General features: G+C 47.3%; 1 protein-coding gene across 3 annotated transcripts in view; it reads right to left on the bottom strand.

Annotated features, from left to right (window-relative positions):
- ZC3H6 (zinc finger CCCH-type containing 6) overlaps positions 1-21,556 on the bottom strand; it is a 92,940-nt gene that overhangs the window by 46,206 nt on the left and 25,178 nt on the right. For all 3 annotated transcript variants that reach the window (XM_063948086.1, XM_063948087.1, XM_063948088.1), the window contains exons 2-3: positions 8,266-8,461; positions 771-905 (exon numbers count right to left, since the gene is read on the bottom strand). In XM_063948086.1, the coding sequence (XP_063804156.1) occupies positions 771-905; positions 8,266-8,461 (331 nt within the window). The remainder of the gene's footprint in view (positions 1-770; positions 906-8,265; positions 8,462-21,556) is intronic.

Here is a 21,556-nt window from a genome sequence, read left to right as displayed (position 1 = left end):
TAGACTAGACTCAGGTCGACCACTATTGGTCGACAGTAAGTAGGTCGACATGGTTTCTAGGTCAACATGAAAAAAGGTTGACATGAGTTTGTTTGTTTTTCAAATGGTGTCGTTTTCTCCGTAAAGTGACCGGGAACCCCAATTAGTGCACCGTGTTTACTCGCCATGCTTTGGGCAAGGTGCCTCGCTCCGCTACCGCTGTGTCTTCGGCACAGGTTACTGTTCCCAATTGTAGTCCATGTAGATCGTAAAGCATGAAAAAGTTCAAAAATGTAAAAAATTTGAAAAACTCATGTCAACCTTTTGTCATGTCGACATAGAAACCAAGTCGGCCAACAGTGGTGGACCTAGACATTGTCGACCTAGAGACCGGATCCCAGTCCGGATACCCTATAGCTTGAGGATCTTTCTGTCCTGATTAGGACTCTCAGCCTTCCGTAGTGGATGCATGAAAACAGAGGACTCATCACTTTCTGGTATTCGCACAACACAACAGTGCTTTAGAGACCTTCTGTTTTTACCCAATTGTGAGTATAATTGTATGGTTCACTGTTAACCTTCAATCTAATTCTCAAAACAATATGTATATATTTAGATGTGACCATATATATGCCCCCGTGCTGAGATGCACTATTTATCTTCTCTTTCCTTTAATGACAATTGTGTAAAAGCTTTGTACTTGACAACACAAATTCAATCTACAGCTAACATGTGAAACAATTTTATAATTAAGATCCATGTATACTTGATAATGTGTAGAAAACCTTTACCTGTGAGAAATGAGAGTCGTAGTCCCTGTACATGGGAGGTTTATAAGGGGGGTCTCTGTACATAGGGGGCTCAGAGTCATCCTCATCTGAATCGTAGCTGTTATCTGAGCTGTCATCACTGGCCGGTGAACTATGCTGCAAAACAAGTTTCCAAAATGTTACACTGAAGAACAGAAAACAGGACAAAGAGGTAAGCTGGGTACACACTGGAGCAATATCGGCCCAATGTGTCGTACTGGAGTGGTATATTGGCTGGATCATTTAGTGTGTACAGCCAATCTGTGCGCTCCCGCAGTCGTCACCAATATGTTCCAGTCTGCAGTTCTGCATAGCCAACCGGACAATATTGCATGGGGCGCCGTGCAGTGTAATAAAGGATGGAACGAGGGATTGTTCTGTGCCTCATTACATTGTTCTGCTGTGTACTGAAGACAAGATACGTCGGCCCATCAATCCAGTGTGTTCCCAGCTTTAAAGGTCTTCAATGCAATTGGTCAACGTTCATAAATTTCTACAGACAATATTGCAGAGCAAGATTGTAATGGTTTAAATAGGACCTACTAATACCATAAGAGAGTGTTCACCACACGAGAGCTAGACAGTGTACAAGGAAGAAAAGAGATAAGGCCAAAATCTGACAATGACCTGGGACAAAACAAGGCTGCTGCCCAAACTTCCCTAAAGACAGAAGAGACCTGCCTAACAAAGGACAAAATATGATGAACAGTTTGGGGACCCAAATTCCCAGCCCTGAGTCTGGTCTGAGAAACCAACTCAGACAGTTAACCGGCCTATGAAAATTCTTGCGTAACAATGATGCTAAAAAAAAGGCAGCCATTTGAGACTTAGTAGAAGCACTTTGAAGAAATGTCTAACCAAAGAATCAGCCTCCCAGCATCCACAGCCAATTAGTATAAAACGTCTACCTGCTACATTCGACCCTCCAACTGTCGACACCAGAAGAATGGGAAACACCCTGGTCCTTGGCTGTCATGTACACTTAAGGAAGCATGAAAATAGGATTTTGGTTACCTACCGGTAAACCCTTTTCTCATAGTCCACAAGGGATACTGGGGTCACTTAGTACAATTGGGTATAGATGGCGTCCAAAGGAGCCGGCGTACTTTAAATTTCTTCAACTGGGTGTGCTGGCTCCTCTCCTCTATGCCCCCTCCTACAGACAGTCTAGGTAAAACTGTGCCCAAAGGAGAATGACATACTTGAGAGAAGGAACATAACGAGTGGTGAGATTCACACACCAGCACACCACAACATAAACCGACCAGCAACAACAACAGCAACAGCTGAACAGGTAAACTTTTATAGAAATAAAACTTGCAAAAGTCAAGGCGGGCACCCCGTATCCCTTTATGGACTACGAGAAAAGGATTTACCGTTAGGTAACCAAAATCCTATTTTTATCTAGCATCCATACGGGATACTGGGGTCACTTAGTACAATGGGGATGTGCGGAGACGTCTGCAGCACCCCCCTGCCCAAACTGGGTATCCTCTTTGGCCAGGGTATCAAACCTGTAGAACTTCACAAAAGTGTTCTTCCTCGACCAGGTAGCCTCGGCATAGTTGCAAGGCAGAGACACCCTGGGCTGCCGCCCAGGAAGACCCCACCGATCTTGTAGAGTGGGCCTTCAGAGACTGTGGAACAAGTAAGGCTGCCGACACATAGGCCTGTTGGATAATAAGCCTAAGCCAACAAGAAATGGACTACTTAAAAGCAGGGCAACCCTTTTTCTGCGCATCATAGAGCACAAACAGGGAATCCGTCTTTCTGATCCGAGCCGTCCTCTTGACATAGATCTTCAAGGCTCGCCCAGCATCCAATGCCTCCGGAGGAGCAGAAGAGCCAGAACTAGACGGGACTACAACAGGTCAGTTCAAGTGGAATGCAGAAACAACTTTCATCAGGAACTGCTGCCTAGTCCTGAGCTCTGCTCTGTCTTCGTAAAAGACCAAGTATGGACTTTTACACGATAAGTCCCCCAATTCTGAGACCCAGGGCCAGCAACATTACTGTCTTCTATGTAAGGTACTTGTCTTCTACCGCCATCAAAGGTTCAAACCAGGAGGACTGTATAAACTCCAAGACCACATTCAAATCCCAGGGAGCCGTAGGCGGCACAAAGGGAGGTTGTATGTGAAGTACTCCTTGCAAGAAAGTCTGAACTTCTGGCAACATTGCCAACTTCTCTGGAAGAAAATAGAGAGGGCCAAAATCTGGACCTTGAGGAAGCCCAGACATAGGCCCATATCCACACCAGCCTGTAGGAAACGCAAGATGCATCCCAGGTGAAAATCCGCAGAAGGATAGGTGCACAAAGAGACATATATCCTCCAGATATGATGGTGATGATTTGACGTTACAGGTTTCCTGGCCTGAACCATGGTTGCAATAACCTTTTTGGAAAGGCCTTTCCGAGCTAGGATGTTCCGCTCAACCGCCATGCTGTCAAACGAAGCCGCCGTAAGTCTGGGTAGACGAACGGTCCTTGTTGAAGAAGATCTCTTCTCAGTGGCAGAGGTCAAGGGTCTTCGACGGACATGTCCAGAAGATCCGTGTACACCGCCCTCCGAGGCCAGTCTGGGGCAAATAGAATTGCCTGGACTCTTTGATGCCTGATTCTCTTTAGCACCCTTGGGAGCAACGGAATCGCGGGAAACAGGTAGACCAACCAGTAAGGCCGCGGCGACGTCATTGCATCCACTGCTATCGCCTGAGGGTCCTTGGTTCTTGAACAATACCGGCGAAGCTTCTTGTTGAGTCAAGAAGCAATCAAGTTGATCGTCGGGCAGCCCCACAGGTCGGTGATCTGCCGAAACACCTGTCGGAGGAGGACCCACTCCCCCGGGTGGAGATCGTGATGACTCAGGAAGTCCGCTTCCCAGTTGTCCACCCCCAGAATAAAGATGGTCGACATTGCTCTTGCATTTCTTTCTGCTCAGAGGAGTATCCTTGACACTTCTCGCATGCAGGCTCTGCTCTTTGTTCCTCCCTGTCGATTGATGTGTGCCACTGCCGTGGCATTGTCCGACTGAACCTAAATGGCCCGATCCCGAAGCCCAGAAGAGCCCTGAAGCAGAGATTGTAGATCGTCCGAAGTTCCAGAATGTTGATCGGAAGTAGGACTTTGTGGGAGAACCACCTGCCCTGGAACTAAGCCCCTTTGGGTGACAGTTCCCCATCCCCGCAGACTCACGTCAGTTGTGAGGAGGATCCAATCCTGAATCCCGAAACTTTGAACTTCTAGCAGGTTTGAGGACTGTAGCCACCACAGGAGGGAAACCCTGGCCTGAGGCGAGAGGCGTATGATCCGATGCATCTGAAGATGTGATCCGGACCACTTGCTCAGGAGATCAAATTGAAATGTTCTGGCATGGAACCTCCCGTACTGTATCGCCTCGTAAAAGGCTACCATCTTTCCCAACAACCGTATGCAAAGATGGATGGATATCCGATTCGGCCTTAGAACTGCTCGGACCATCTACTAGAGCGTCCTTGCCTTGTCCTCTGGGAGGAATACCTTCTGAGCCTTTGTATCCAGAAACATTCCCAGGAATAGGAGCCACTAAGTTGGCTCCAGGTGAGACTTCTGTAAATTTAGAATCCACCCATGATGTGACAGAAGCTGAATAGTGCGGTTAATATAGAGCAATAGAAGCTACCTGGATCTCACCTTTATCAAGAGATCGTCCAGGTAAGGGACGATGTTGACCCCCTGGACTCGGAGCTGGAACATAATTTCCGCCATCACCTTCGTGAAGACCCACGGAGCCGTGGACAGGCCAAAGGGCAGAGCCTGGAACTGGTAGTGGACGTTCAACAGGGCAAACCGCGGGTAAGCCTGGTGGGGCGGCCAAATCGGGATATGGAGGTAAGCATCCTTTATATCCAGTGAAACCATGAACTCCTGTTCTTCCAGCCCCACAATCACTGCTCGCAGGGATTCCATCTTGAACTTGAAGGATTTTAGATTCAAAACGGGCCTTACCAAACCGTCCGAAGTCGGTACCACAACAGGTTGGATTAGTATCCAGTTTTCCATATGAGGCGGAACTGGAACTATAGCTTGGGTCTGACCCAGTCTTAGTACAGCCTCTTGTAATATCTCCCGTTATTCTTCGGTATGTGAAATGGAGCGAATTGAAACACACTTTATGCCAGGGTAAACAGATCTTTTACCTAGGGATCCTGGCAGGAGCTTTTTCTAAATATGCTGAAATATTTTAGACGGGCCCCTACCCTGGAATCCCTTAGGAGTGGGACCACCTTCATTCCAAAGTGTTTATGGAATAGACTTGGTGGTCTGTTTCTCCTCTGGTGCCTCTGTTGCATTGAGGCACCACCGGCACTGCCCCCAACACTTGCAACATACATACATACATACATATATATATATATATATATATATATATTATATCTGTACTAGGACCTTTTAAAAAAAAAAAAAAAAAAAAGCTCCTGTAGTATCACTCTACCCTACAATAAACCCCATTGCCATTTGTGGCATTGGAGTGTCCCTGGAGGAGTTGATTTGTCCCCTGCAGCGTCTGTGTAATCAGTGTGCAGTGAAATGGTGCCAGAAAACTGCTGGTCCTGCTCTGAGTTAGCGCCGCCCCCTGTAATGGCGCCTGAAGCTATGTACTTATTTATACTGGCAATGTCTCATATATGGTGCCAGAGTATAAATACTTGTTTCCACCAAACCGATGGGCAGTTCACGCAGGGAGGCTATGTGATTCCCCCCAGGGGGGGTCCGGTTGCCGCCCCTGCGATTGTGCCGCACCAAGAACCAGGGGAACCCCCTAGCGGGGCCCACGGTGTGTGCTCACCACTCTTCTCACCTTCAGGCATATGTTAGGGGTGTGCTGCGATTGTGCTCGCTAAGGTGCTGTGCCTGCGGTAACACAACCTCTCAGGACAGTGGTCCTGCAGCGGGGAAGCGGCTCTGACACCTTACAGATGCAGATGACCGTTTCTCCCTAACTCCCACGGTGCAGGAATTCTGTTGCCCAAACAGCATACAGAAAATAACAAAGTTTTAAAATAATCTGAAGAAAACTCTCTGGAGCTCCAGAGTGTGCATCCAATCCTGAGGGCACATTTTTCTAAACTGGCTGTAGGAGGGGGCATAGAGGGGAGGAGCCAGCCCACCCAGTTGAAGAAATTTAAAGTGCACCGGCTCTTTTGGATTCCATCTATACCCCATCGTACTAAGTAACCCCAGTATCCCTTATGGGTGCTAGAGAAAAGAAGATGAAAACACCAACTTAGTTAAGATGGCTCCTGTATATCCAGGGCAGCCATGATGAATGCCTACATATGCCTGGTATAGCACTACACGGATCTATCACTTCATCCAAACAAGAGGATGTTTAGTTGACCTCAGGTGGATTTCGATACTGTCAACCTAGGTGAAGACTTTTAAATAAAAGGCCAGGCTCAAGCTACCGATGTGACCTCATTTATCTAGGCTTTATACACCATGCAGCAGGAGATGCAAGGCACGAGTAAGCGGACATGTCTGTACAACTCCACTAGCATTGGGTGTCTTTTTGGCCGAAAAAGTGTATAGGATGCACTAGGAGACTGTGCTGATTAATCTGATATGTGATACTTGTTTATCTGTGTGCTACTGAGGACGGTATCCTATTAGCTGTGGTGAGTTAACACAGCTAAAGGATTACCCCAGGGCAATCCAATTAGCCCCATATAGCGGCATTTATCAGGCATCATGCTTTGCGTGCCTCAGACATGCGAAGCAGAATCCGCGATACCCAACCTCAGGAGACCCGTTATCCGACGGTAACACATGGGTCCGTGATCTTATCACAGATCCATTGTGTTTTCGCCCAATAACAGGTGATTTACCGCACGGTAAAAAAAAGGCTGTAATTGGATAGCCCAACAGTATAATGACCGTTATTCCTGGGCGATAAATCACCGCCTCTAATGGGATACCGCCTTGAGTCTGCATATAAACCACAAAGGAACTTGACATGGAAAAAAGCCACGGCCGACGATAGCAGAGTGGCTGTTTGGTGCAACTGCAGGACACATCAGTAGGAAAACTGAAAAAGTATTGCGTGATGTACCTATTCATTCAATGGAGCCCTTGTGCTGTTCGCTATATTTCAAGGGCATCAGTGTTTCCCTAATGACATACGGTGTGGTGTCACCCAAGAGGAAGGGCTGTACCCAAAAGGAGTAGAGCGGTCAGCACCATTTTGGGAACAAAGACATTTCCAGGCCACCACAGACAAATAAAAGCTTGACCAGATGGTCCATTAGCACGGGAAAGTAGAAGAAAAGGCTGAGCATTTTTCGGTGAAACCTCGAAGTCTCCGGATCTGGGAGCAGCCTCAGAGGGGAGAATATTTAGCATCGCCATAATCAAATACTAGTTTTGAACATGAGGTTTTTGTGCTGCAAAAGATGACAGAGACCCACAGCAAGGTAGCAGAACCTTTGCTGGACACTGGACGGCAGAACATTCTTCTCCTCAGAGAAGCCACTATGGCATGCAATGTCATGGAGACCACAAAGACCATGTGAAAGACCAGGATGAAGTTTTGCTAAAGTAAAAAGCAAACATACAGATGTGTTCTCACACATCTTTGCTGCAGTCGCGCCAGACAGCCCCTCTTGGCACTCCAGAACCCGTGAGACTCTGCTATTGTCGGTGTCCTTTTTGCCGAAAATGTGTCTTAGACACAGCACGATGCAACTAGGACGCACCAGGAGACTGTTGATTTCATATGTGACACTTGTATATCTGTGTGCGACTAAGACTCTGAATCTACATATGAAATGCTACGATGCAGCGGCTGCGGCTTTTTTCCATACCAAGAAACTGTTGTGCTGCATATACTGACTATTTGTGTGTAGACGAAAACCTTGTCCGTCCACTGCAGAGGTATAAAACATACTTGCCTACTCTCCCGCAATGGCCGGGAGGCTCACGAAAATCGGGTGACCCTCCCGGCCCCACGGAAGAGCAGACAAGTCTCCCGGTTTTTCAAGTCCCCCCCTGCCCGGCCACCCACTTTGAGAGTAAAGTGGGCGGTCCGGACAGTAGATGACGCGATTCTTGTTGAATCGCGTCATCATATTCACGCCCCCTGCTGTAAAATGCCGGTTATCGCGGCATTACAGAGCGGAGGGCGTGGTTTAAACGTGTACCGCTATAACCCCGCCCTCGTTCCGCCTCCTCCTCCCCACCCCTTTCCACCTCCTCCCCGCCCCCTCGTCTCGACATTTCCCAGCCCAGCCCCTCCACTGAGCCGTCCTGGCAGATCTCTCCCGGAGAGAGCTGCCAGAAGGTAGGTAAGTATGGTATAAAATATCTGTGCAAACGTACAACAGGAAAAAAAAGATTAGATTTACTAAAAGTCATAATGATTACACGTGGTCCCCTCATCCATTGTTCAAGACTCTCTACAGCGCCAAGTGAACACATCAAGAGGCTTGAATGTCTCACCTTGTGCTTCTCTCGGTGACGTCGTTTCTTCTTAACTTTCACTTTTACTTTCTTTTTCCGTTTTCTAGACTTTTTATGCAATTTCTCACTTGAGGGCTCATCCTCTTCCTCCTTAGTCTCTTCCTTTGTTTCATCCGGCTGCTTTTCTTCCAGTCCTGCGTCATCTATTTCTCCATCTTCCAGCTCGCCCTCCTTTCTGTGGAGTGCCAGAAAACACATTTACATTATGAGAGACACTGACACCCCAAATGTGTGTGTGTGTGTGTATATGTACAGCCATATTATCTATACGATGTTCATGTTACTGGTCCTGCAGTGCTTATTGGTTATTTGATGCTTTATCTATAGCCTGTCTACACGCTCACTCAAGTTGAAGTAGCATCTCTATGCAAATAAGAGAGAGCAGAGTGATTTAACAGCATATTAGTGTAAGCAGGAAGACAGCCCCTGTCATATACTGTAATTAGAGGACAGACCGGGACAGATAGCACTGGCACTCAGTGGCCCTTTTGGCCAAAGGCACTCCGTATAATTACCAGCTCTCGCATGCACTGAAAACAGAGACACATCAATAAATGTTTTATTATTTTGTTACTATATATTCTGTTATTGTCAAACCTAAGATCTGAATTACTGTATGGAGGTAAATGGCACCTTAAGTGTAATCTTCCTTAATTATGTCCTGCATGTAAAATAGGGGTGAGGATAAGAGGAGAGGTGAGACCTCTCCTTTACCCAATGCCAAAAGCAGATTTGTGCGCGTTTTCCCACAGGTTAACAGCTCTATGGTCATTTTAACATATGGTGAAAAGTGTAAAATTAGCACTAGATTTTATCAAAATGACTTCCAGGCTTAAAACACTGCACAACAGTGATTGTGGGCCAGATGTATTATCCCGGAGAAGGCATAAGGAAGTGATAAACCAGTGATATGTGCAAGGTGATAAAGGCACCAGCCAATCTGCTCCTAACTGTTAATTTACATATTGGAGCTGATTGGCTGGTGCCTTTATCACCTTGCACATATCACTGGTTTATCACTTCATTACGCCTTCTCCAGGTTAATACATCTGCGCCATTGTTAGCTCTCTGTTCCGAGATAAATCCCATTGATGATGATGTAGCAGTATTACGTTAAAAGCCAGCATTCCAAGTACATGTGTTAACATTAATTCAATTTTTTTGTGTATGATGATGTTACATTTTCCACCCAGAAACCCCAAATTACTTCACCCGTGAGAAAGCCTACTAGTATTATTTCGGCATCAAGGTAGGGGGATCAGGACAACCCCTGGGCACCTGCAATACATGTTCTGTGAATCTATGTGGATGGTTGGGGGGGGGGGGCATTCAATGCCTATGTTGAGATTGTGAACAGCCTTCTAGAAAAGTATCATCAATTAGGCTGTAACATGTCACTCAAAATCCACTTTCTTGACTCTCATCTGGACTTTCTCCCTGACAACTATGGAGCAGTGAGTGATGAGCACGGTGAGCGATTCCAGCAAGACGTTTCAGGGATGGAAGGATGATATCAGGGTAGCTGGAACACTTCTATGCTTGCTGACTACTATTGGACAGTGACAAGAGATGCCCCAGAAGAGGAGAACAAACAACAAGCAAAGAGAAAGCGCCCTCATGAATAAGCCACTACGCGAGATGGTTCTTTCTGTTGCTACATGTTGTTTCTTTTTGTGTTATTTGCAACTGATTGAATTGAAACAACTAATATTTAAGTTGTATCCAGAAACTATCGGATTATTTTTCAATTGCTTTTCACTATGACTTTGTTACTAAAGTACATATAGCTAAAGTAGTGTACTGTAGATCAAAAACTAGCGCTAATAAAACATTCTGGCTAATAAAACATAGGGCAGTATGGATGGTGTAATGGTTAGCATTACTGCCTGACAGCACTGAGGTCATGGGTTCCATTCCCACCATGGCCCTAACTGTGCGGAGTTTGTATATTCTCCCCGTACTTGCGTGGGTTTCCTCCAGGTTTCTTCCCACAATCCAAAAATATATACTGGTAGGTTAATTGTCTCCCAACAAAAAATTTTTACCTAGTGTGAATGCGTCTGTGTGTACATGTGATAGGGAATATAGATTGTAAGCTTCACTAGGGCAGAGACTGATGTGAGTGGGCAAAGATTCTCTGTAAAGCGCTGCGGAATGTGTGTGCGCTATATAAGTGGTAATAAAAAAAGGATTTTAAATACCTACCGATAAATCCTTTTCTTGTAGTCCAAAAGGGGTATTGGGGACACATTAGTACGATGGGTATAGACGGGGTCCAAAGGAGTCAGTGCACTTTAAATTTCTTCAACTGGGTGTGCTGGCTCCTCCTCTCTATGCCCCCTCCCACAGGCAGTTATAGGTAAAACAGTGCTCGAAGGAGAAAGGACATACTTGAGAGAAGGAACATAACAATAAGTGTGGGGAGATTTACACACCAGCACACCATAACATAACTGGGCCAGCAACAGCTGGCAACAGAAAACAGCAACAGCTGAACAGGTAACACCTAACAGAGAACCTGCAGAAAGTCACCGCACAGTGGCGGGCGCCCAATATCCCTTATGGACTACGAGAAAAGGGTTTACCGGTAGGTATTTAAAATCCTATATTCTCTAGCATCCATAAGGGATATTGGGAACACATTAGTACGATGGGGATGTCCCAACGCTTCCAGAATGGGTGGGAACGTGCGGATACATCTGCAGCACCCCCTGCCTAAACTGGGTATCCTCTTTGGCCAGGGTATCAAACTTGTAGAACTTCACAAAGGTGTTCTTCCCCGACCACGGGCAGCCACCCCAGAAGATCTCACCGATTTTGTAGAGTGGGCCTTCAGAGACTGTGGAACAGGTAAGGCTGCCGACACATAGGCCTTATGGATAGTAAGCCAAAGCCAACGAGCAAAGGACTGCTTCGAAGCAGGGCAACCCTTTTTCTGTGCAGCATACAGCACGAACAAGGAATCGGTCTTTCTGATCCGAGCCATCCTCTTGACATAGATCTTCATTGCTCACACAGCATCCAATGCCTCCAGAGGGGCAGAAGTGCCGGAACTGGACGGGACCACAATAAGTTGATTCAAATGAAACGCGGAGACTACCTTCGGCAGAAACTGCTGTTTAGTCCTGAGCTCCGCTCTGTTCTTGTAAAAGACAAAGTAAGGACTCTTACACGATAAGGCCCCCAATTCTGAGACACGCCTAGCTGAAGCCAGGGCCAGTAACATCACCGTCTTCCACGTGAGGTACTTGTCTTCCACCTTCATCAGCGGTTCAAACCAGGAGGACTGCAGAAATCGTAACACCACATCCAAATCCCAAGGTGCCGTAGGCGGCACAAACGGAGGTTGTATGTGGAGTACCCCTTGCAAGAAGGTCTAAACTTCAGGCAGTATAGCCAACTTCTTTTGGAAGAAGATTGAAAGAGCTGAAATCTGGACCTTAATGCATCCCAGACGTAAGCCTTTATCCACACCAGCCTGCAGGAAACTAAGGAATCTACACAAGTGGAATTTGGCAGATGGAAATGTGCGTTACTCGCACCAGGAGATATATCTCCGCCAGATATGATGATAGTGTTTTGACGTCACAGGTTTCCTGGCTTGCACCATAGTGGCAATGACCTTTTTGGAAAGTCCCTTGTGAGCTAGGATGTTCCACTAAACTTCCATGCCATCAAACAAAGCCGCCGTAAGTCCGGGTAGACGAACGGACCTTGCTGAAGAAGATCCCTTCTTACTGGCAGAGGCCAAGGGTCTTCTATGGTCATGCCCAGAAGATATGCGTACCACGATCTCCGGGGCTAAACGGAGCAAGCAGAATTGCTTGTACTCCTTGGTGCCGGATCCTCTTGAGCACCTTTGGGATCAATGGAATCAGAGGAAATACGTAGACCAGCTGGTAAGGCCAAGGCAACGTCAGTGCATCCACTACACACGCCTGAGGGTCTCTGGTTCACAAGCAATAGCAGCGAAGTTTCTTGTTGAGGCGAGATGCCATCATGTCGATCTGGGGGCAACCCCACCTGTCAATGAACTGTTCAAGCATCTGAGGATGTAGGTCCCACTCCCCTGGGTGGAGATCGTGGCGACTCAGGAAGTCTGCTTCCCAGTTGTCCACTCCCGGAATGAAGACAGTGCTCTGGGATTTCTTTCCGCCTAGAGGAGTATTCTTGATACTTTTCGCATGCAGGCCCGGCTTTTTATCCCTCCTTATCGACTGATGTACGGCACAGTCGTGGCGTTGTCAGACTGTACCTGCATTGCCTGATCCTGGAGCAGAAGGGAGGCCTGAAATAGAGCACTGTAGATAGCCCAAAGTTCCAGGATGGTGATAGGAAGTAGGGCCTCTTGAGCAGACCACCTGCCCTGAAACTACACCCCTTGGGTGACAGCTCCCCATCCTCTAAGACTCGCATCCGTCGTGAGGAGGAGCCAATCCTGAGTCCCGAAGTGTCGACCTTCCCGGAGATTGGAAGACTGCAGCCACCACAGAGTGAAATCCTGGCCTGGGGTGACAGTTGACTCATTCGGTGCATCTGAAGATGGGAACCGAAACACTTGTTTAGAATGTCCAATTGAAAAGGTCTGGCATGGAACCTTCCATACTGAATGGCCTCGTATAAGGCTACCATCTTTCCCAACAATCTTATGCAAAGATGAATGGATACTCGAGTCGGTCGGAGAACCATGCAAACCATTTACTGGAGAGTTCTCCCTTTATCCTCTGGGAGGAACACTTTCTGCACTACAGTATCCAGTAGCATTCCCAGAAACAGCATTCCCAGAAACAGGAGCTGCTGAGATGGCTCCAGGTGGGACTTCTGTAGATTGAGGATCCACCCATGGTGTGACAGAAGGTGGATATTGTGATCTATATGGACCAGTAGAAGCTCCCTGGAACTCGCTTTTACCGTCATGCTGAGGATTTTGCGGAAGCTGAACTGGTGCTCTGTTCCTGAGAGCCGGCAACGGCTGGTTTCTTATGTTTATCTCTGGTGCCTCTAGCTGCATTGGCCCTAGATCGAAATCTGGTGGACCGAAAGGACTGAGTAGACGGTCCCGGGTAGGTACGTCTAGCAGGCGGGCCACCGAGGGAAGAAACGTGGATTTTCCAGCAGTAACTTTGGAGATCCATACGTCCAATTTGCCTCCGAACAGCCATTCACTTGTAAATGGAAGAGATTCCACATTGCGTATGGAGTCAGCGTCTCTGACGCAACCATATGGCTCTGCGTGCTGACACAGCCATAGCAGTGATCCTAGCATTAATATTGCCAACCTCTTTTAGGGAGTCACAGAGAACTCTTGCCGTGTCCTGAATGTGTTTTAGGAAAGTTACCATAGTAACCAGGGTCATGTCACCCGAAAGACCCTCCTGAATTTGAGTAGCCAAGGGAATGAATTGCATGTGTCACCCAGCAACCTGCAATGACCGTCTTTGAGATATACCTGCAGCAATGTAGATAGATTTCAGTGTGGTCTCAATTTTCCTATCCCCCGAGTCCTTTACTGTTAAGGAGCCCGGAGCCGGGAGTACCGCCTTCTTAGAGAGGCGAGAGACTGAGAAGTCTACAGCTGGAGATTCTTCACAGAATTTTCTGCCTTCTGGGGCAAAGGGGAATGTATGCAGAAACCGTTTTGACACCTGATATTTCTTATCTAGATTTTTCTAGGCTAGCTTAAATAAATCATCTAATTCTTTAGAATCAGGAAATGTGACACTCAGTTTGTCTTGAGGGAGGAAACACGACTGCTGATTTGCAGCGTCCTCTAGGCGTAGCTTTAGCACATCCCTTACAGCTAAAATGAGGGGTTCAATACCCTGTGTAGGAGTGGAATCCCCACCTATGGGATCCATATCGTCCCCATCCTCGAGTATATCATCATCAATATCTGACAGAAGTGCAAGTAAAGCACGTTTATGTGGACCTGCAGTAGAGAGTGGGGGATGGAGAATATCAGCCCTGGCAGCTAGATCTGCTACTGCTTGTTGCAGTTCTTGTGTTTTGTGGGCATTTGCAGTGAGCTGAGATGACATATCAGACAACATAGATTTGATTGCACCCAGCCAGGAAGGCTCCTGACCCCCCCCCCGCTCCCCCATATACTCAACGTTTTGTGAGGACTGACTACACTGCTCACATGAAATGGAACCAGATGAGAGTGGGGAAAATCTGGTGTTACACATACTGCATAACTTGTTTTACCAAGATGAATAGTAACACACAACAGTACACATACAACACAGACCACTTTTCAATGCAAGCCTGCTCTACTGCATGTGAGAGGAGACACAGAGGAAGAGAAGGCACCAGCACACCAAACGCTAGAGAACCCCAGTGAGGCTGTCAGCGTTTTTAGATCAGTGAAAACTGTTTGTTTACTATGATTTCCCCTTTAGGAATAAGTACTGTGCACAAATAGCAGCTCTGCCCCTAAACTACACTCGGTACAAGTGATCCAGCGTGTGCGTGTGTCAGAGTCCGGATAAGCTGTATGAGGCTGCTGCTTATGCAGAGGAAGGCGCCAAAATGCCACTGAGCCCGGTCAGATGTAGCTCCGCGCCCCGTAATGGCGCCGGAGCTAGTGAATATATTTATACTGGCCATGTCTCCAAAACATGCTGTATCCTCACATGAATGCTTAGTTTAGCCCACCGCTAGACAGTTTTACACAGGGGCTACAGCGGGTCCCGACCAGGAGGGACCCGTATGCCTCACCCGTGTGACAGCCGCACCATGAACCGGGGGACCCCCGGCTTGTACTCACCACCGACGTTCACCTTCAGGCACCTGTTAGGGGTGTGCGGTTGCGACAGCCAAGGCGCAGCGCCTCGCTGAACAAACAACCCCTCAGGACGGTGGTTCTGCGGCGGGGAAGCAACTCTGCACCTCACAAGGCCGGTGACTGCCCCCCCCCCCCCCACAACTCCCACGGCGCAGGTATGCGGCTGCCCAAACAGCATACCGAAATAAACAAAAGTTTAAAATAAAATTTAAAACTATGGAGCTAGCAGAGTGTGCATCCTCTCCTGAGGGCACTTTTTTCTAAACTGCCTGTGGGAGGGGGCATAGAGGGGAGGAGCCAGCACAACCAGTTGAAGAAATTTAAAGTGCCCTGGCTCCTTTGGACCCCGTCTATACCCATCGTACTAATGTGTCCCCATTATCCCTTATGGATATTAGAGAAATAATAATAATTCTGAAGTCATATTACATTTTCCTGACTACAGATTAGCCAAGTATGACAATTTCTGGAAAGGAAACAAAGAGAAAAGTACAGAGAAACTGGTAATCTTAGGTATTCCCTCAAAAAGTCGAATTACTCTGGATGCTGGCTACACATGTAGGGGGCGATTCAGATGTTTGTGGGTTTTTTGCACCCATTAGAGCAATTCAATTGTTGTTCTGATTGAGCATCCACTGCTTTATACATGCCCAAATGGACATGGTTTAGCTACAAACAGCAGCTAATCCTGTCTAAAGTCCTGGTTAAGGAGTTTGGGCGCATAAACCACAGGACTTTACTCACAATTCTTCTTGCACCTCAAAAGGCTGTGAGAAGAAATGTCACCCGAGCAAACGGACATCTAAACGGAGCAACAACTGAATTTTGTGCCTCCTAGTGGTAACCACAAGGGAAAACAATTGAATCCCCCCGCCCCCACCTTAAACTATCTTTCCAACTACACAATTACTTTGCTGGTTGGACCTAAAATCTGGTAATGTATGGGGTCAAATGACCATAGACCAGAGCCGGCCATATGCATAGGCAAACTAGGCAATTGCCTAGGGCATTTGATATGCCTAGGGGCATCAGTAGCTTCTGCTGATTAAAATGGTATGCAGCATGCCTATATTCTGTGTGTAGCATTTCATATGCAGATACAGCCACAGTCTCACACAGTATATAGGCATGCTGCATATCATTTTAATCAGCAGAAGCTGCTTGTGCATCCTAGCCACATAGCAATGCAAATAAGATGCATTTTCATTAAAAAAGGTGCCCAAAGTTAGCATTGAGGCAAGATTTATGAGGACACATCTGTATCCAAGCAGAGGTCACAGTGTTAGTGGCAGTGTGAGTGCTGTGTGCATGTGAGTGGGTTGGTTGTGCAGTAGTGTTCAGAATATGTGTAAGGAGCATTATGTGTCATGTAAAAATGCATTAATAATGTGCAACATATGTGTAAGGGGCACTATGTGCGTCATGTGTATAAGGGCACTAATAATGTGCGGCATATGTGTAACAGGGTACTACTGTATGTGTGTCATTATGTGTATAAGGGCACTAATAATGTGCGGCATATGTGTAACAGGGTACTACTGTATGTGTGTCATTATGTGTATAAGGGCACTAATAATGTGCTGCAAATGTGTAGGGGGCACTGTGTGTGTCATTATGTGCATAAGAGCATTAATAATGTGCGGCATATGTGTAAGGGACATTATGTGTAAAAGGGCATTAATAAAGGTTGTCATAATGTGTAAGGTGCATTATGTTTATAAGGACATTCATAATGTGTCTCATATGTGTAAGGGGCATTCCTGTGTGGAATTAGGTGTAAAAATGTATTACTAATGTGTGGCATTATGTATATAACAGTGATCGCAAAAACGCGCTATGGCGCGTTTTTTACCCGTTTTTGAAGACACGGGACTCCAGTGTACAAAGTGGGAGGGTCCCCGGGGACGCGCTCCTCATTCCGCAAATCCGTAAGGGGGATGTGTTTGACTGACATGCTGGCCTCGTGGTGAATGCTAGAAAGAGGAGGTGGAGCCAGTTTCCCCTCCTCTTTGGCGCCTGGCTGCTTGCGGAGGCCGGCTGACTTGCGGTGTCCGTAAGGGTATCGGGGGGGGCGGGGGTTGTCACAGGGATTGTCACAGGGATGAGAGGTGCTGGCAATGTGCAGGGATCGGCGTCCGTGATCTAGTGGCTAAAGCTGGGCAAAGTGACTGGGGCTTCCCGCGGTGCCGTCTGAGGCAGTGGCCGCGCTGCCGCTCTTGCCTTTGATGTGTTCTCTCAAAGCAAGAGCGGCAGCGCGGCCACTGCCTCAGACGGCACCGCGGGAAGCCCCAGTCACTTTGCCCAGCTTTAGCCACTAGATCACGGACGCCGATCCCTGCTGACGTGGTGCGCTCGAATCCCGTGAGTCTGTCCGCTATGGCCACCCAGTGAACTTGGTGGCGGTAATGTATAGCTGCGGCCGTGACGCGTGTTAGTCACGGCCGTGTCAGTCACTATGCCTGGGTTTGCTGACTGGTGTCCGGGGTTCCCGCAGGGAGACTAAGTGGTCCGTAATTGCAGGCGCTGTAAAGGTTCCTTGGCTGGCTGGCGTCTTCGGAGGGAGGGAGGGGGGCTGGATCTGTGGTCGGCTGTGTTTTTCCCCATCACCACAGGTTATGTGGTGAATCAGCACCTACCACTACTGCACCCATCCTGCCCCCTGCTACCACCACTACTGCACCTATCTTACCCCCTGCTACCACTACTGCACCTATCCTACCCCCTACTGCACCCATCCTGCCCCATGCTACCACCACTACTTCACCAATACTGCCCCCTACCACTACTGCACCTATCTTACCCCCTGCTACCACTACTGCACCCATCCTGCCCCCTACCACTGCTGCACCTATCTTACCCCCTGCTACCACTACTGCACCTATCCTACCCCCTACTGCACCCATCCTGCCCCCTGCTACCACCACTAATGCACCCATCCTGCCCCCTACCACTACTGCACCCATCCTGCCCCCTGCTACCACTACTGTACCTATCCTACCCCCTACTACAACTGCACCCATCCTGCCCCTGCTACCACCATTATTGTTCCCATCCTGCTACCAGTACTGCACCTATCCTACCCCCTACCACTGCTGCACCTATCTTACCCCCTGCTACCACTACTGCACCTATCAAACCACCTACGACTACTGCACTCATCCTGCCCCCTACCACTGCTGCACCTATCTTACCCCATGCTACCACTACTGCACCGATCCTGCCCCCTACCACTGCTGCACCTATCTTACCCCCTGCTACCACTACTGCACCCATCCTGCCCCCTGCTACCACTACTGCACCTATCCTACCCCCTACTACTACTGCACCCACCCTGCCCCCTGCTACCACTACTGCTCAAATCCTGCTACCAGTACTGCACCTATCCTACCCCCTTCCACCTCTACTGCACCCATTCTATCCCACATACCCACACAGTGCCCATTATAAACACCCCCATACCCACACAGTGATCATTATACACAATGCCCAGTATACACACCCCCATAGTGACCATCATACGCACACCCATACCACACAGCGCCCATCATACGCACACCCATACCACACAGCGCCCATCATACGCACACCCATACCACACAGCGCCCATCATACGCACACCCATGCCACACAGCACCCATCATACGCACACCCATGCCACATAGCGCCTATCATACGCACACCCGTGCCACACAACGTCCATCACACGAACACCCCTATACCACACAGTGCCCATTATACACACTTACAATGCTCATAGCACCCTCTATACCCACACACTGGCCATCATACGCACGACCCATACCCACACAGTGCTCATTATACACCCAGCGCCTAGCATATGGGTACTCCATACCCACAGTGCCCATGATACATCCCCCCATACACAGTGACCAGCAAACAAACTCCCATATCCACACACAGTGCTCAGCATAGATACAAACAATCCCCAAACCAAAGCAGAGTCCAGCATACGCACACACCTCGTGTTATAGCGGTAGGGCTTCAACAAGGACACAGAGAAGCTGATCTTAAAAGTTGACGGGGAGCAGGACTCACCGAATCCTGTGTACTGATGCCTCCCTACCCCTAACACTGCCTACAGCACTTCCTGCACCTAACCCCCCATTTGCCCCGCAATACTGCCATAACTGCTGTCTACCATGTGGGGTGGTTTAATGCTATGTGGGGAGGCATAAGGGGAGCTCAAAAGCATACATTGCTATGGGACCCAGAAACTGTGAAGTAGGACCCCAATTTTTTAAAGTGAGGGGTCCCCGGGACCCACAATTTTTTCTGCTCAGCGCGATCACTGATATAAGGTGCTCTACTAAGTGGCGTTGCGAATAGAAATGGCACTACTGTGTCGTCTAATGTGAATAAAGAGCAATAGGGTGTGGTGTAATGTGAATAAGGAGCAATTCAGTGTGATGTAATGTGAATAAGGGGGGTAATTCCAAGTTGATCGCAGCAGGACATTTTTTAGCAATTGGGCAAAACCATGTGCACTGCAGGAGGGGCAGATATAACATGTGCAGAGAGAGTAAGATTTGGGTGGGATATTTTGTTTCTGTGCAGGGTAAATACTGGTTGCTTTATTTTTACACTGCAATTTAGATTGCAGATTGAACTCACCCCACCCAAATCTAACTCTCTCTGCACATGTTATATCTGCCTCCCCTGCAGTGCACATGGTTTTGCTCAATTGCTAACAAAGTTCCTGCTGCGTTCAACTCAGAATTACCCCCAAGGAGCTCTACTGTGAAGAGTAACGTTTATAAGGTAAAGTGATACTACTGTGGAATGTAATGTGAATTATGGACACTATCGCATGATAAAATGTGAATAAAGTTGCAGTACTGTGAGGCATAATTGGAATTGGGGTTACTATTGTGTGGCCATGTCCCTTGCCAGCAAAAACACACCCCTTTTTGGGCTGTGCGACAAATGTGCGAACTGTTCCTATTTAAAATATAGGGGGTACAAACACCAAAATAAGGATTGTTATGGGTGAGGGGTGATGGTGCTTGGAAAGAGGTGCAAGGCCAGAGGCAGAACCAGCGGTGGTGCTAGGGGGCACCAGCCAAAATCCTGCCTAGGGCATCATATTGGTTAGGGCCGGCTCAGCCATAGACCATTTGCTCCAAAACACTAGAAAACAGATTAATAAAACAGTTGTTCATAAAAGTTGCTTAAATCCTTTTGATTTAACCAAATTGTCCATTTTCCCGGCGCGACTGTACATTTTGGCCCCCTTTATCAGTATATTTTTTTTTCCCAAAGATAATTTTCTATAAATTATTTTACACCTATACATACACTTTTTTTTTATTTCAATTGCAAAATACGAAGCAAAACAACTTACGGAGACACTTTCCGTTTTAGAAAACATTTCACACAAGGAGAAAAAGATACTGTTTTTGAAAAGGGGCGGGGCATCAATTGGTACATTAACTTTTTTTTTTCTAAAACACAATGCCCTGAGTACTGCCATATAAACACAATACCACCAGTAGTGCCAGATACACACAATGCCCCCAGCAGTGCTAGTTACACAATGGGGTCGATTCAATTCAGCAACTAGTTACCCTCAATTGTCGGGAATTCTTCTCTCAGCCCCGGAGGGTGAGAGAATAAAACCGACAAAAGGCTGATTCTGTCAGGAATCAGCATCGCCGCGGGTACTTAAGTCGCAGAATGCTCGTTCTCCCGACAAAACTACCTGTTAAGTCAGCGAGAACGGGCATTCTCCGACTTAACTTTAGCTGAATTGAATAGCACCGGAAGTTAATTCCCGGCGCTATTCAACTGTTGCTGAATTGAATCGACCCCAATGTCCCCAGCAGTGCCAGATACACAATGTCCCACGGGACAAGGGACGAGGATATAGTCCTGACTCTGTACAAATCATTGGTATGTCCGCTCCTGGAATATTTGTGTTCAATTTTGGGCACCACATTAATAAAAAAGATATCGTGGAACTCAAAAGAGTTCAAAGGCGAGCTACTAAATTGATTAAAGGGTAAGAAGCACTGGAGTACGAGGAAAGGCTTACTAGGTTAAATATGTATACACTAGAAAAGAGGCGTCTAAGAGGAGACATTATTAATATCTTCAAATATGTAAAGGTCATTACAAGGAAGTAGCAGGGTATTTGTTTATGAAAAGAACTCTCTATAGGACACCTGGGCACTCGCTGAGGTTAGAGGAGAGAAAATTCCGTACACAACGTAGGAAAGGGTTATTCACAGTAAGGGCAATAAAGATTTGGAACTCCCTGCCGGAGAAGGTAATAATTGCGGACTCTGTAAATGCATTTAAAAACGGACTGGAAAATTTTCTAACTGAAAAAAAGTATCCAAGGCTATAGCATTTCATATATAGACATTAATTATCTGGGAGTGATACAAATTATAGTTGTTAATTGGTACTAAGCTATTGCTTCAGCAGGTACATTATAAATTGCAGCTTAATCCCGATCGCCAT

Source organism: Pseudophryne corroboree, chromosome 12 (assembly GCF_028390025.1).
Source record: "Pseudophryne corroboree isolate aPseCor3 chromosome 12, aPseCor3.hap2, whole genome shotgun sequence".
Classification (NCBI taxonomy): Eukaryota; Metazoa; Chordata; class Amphibia; order Anura; family Myobatrachidae; genus Pseudophryne; species Pseudophryne corroboree.
The sequence above is the reverse complement of the archived record's forward strand: the minus strand, read 5'-3'. Positions and strand labels throughout refer to the sequence as shown.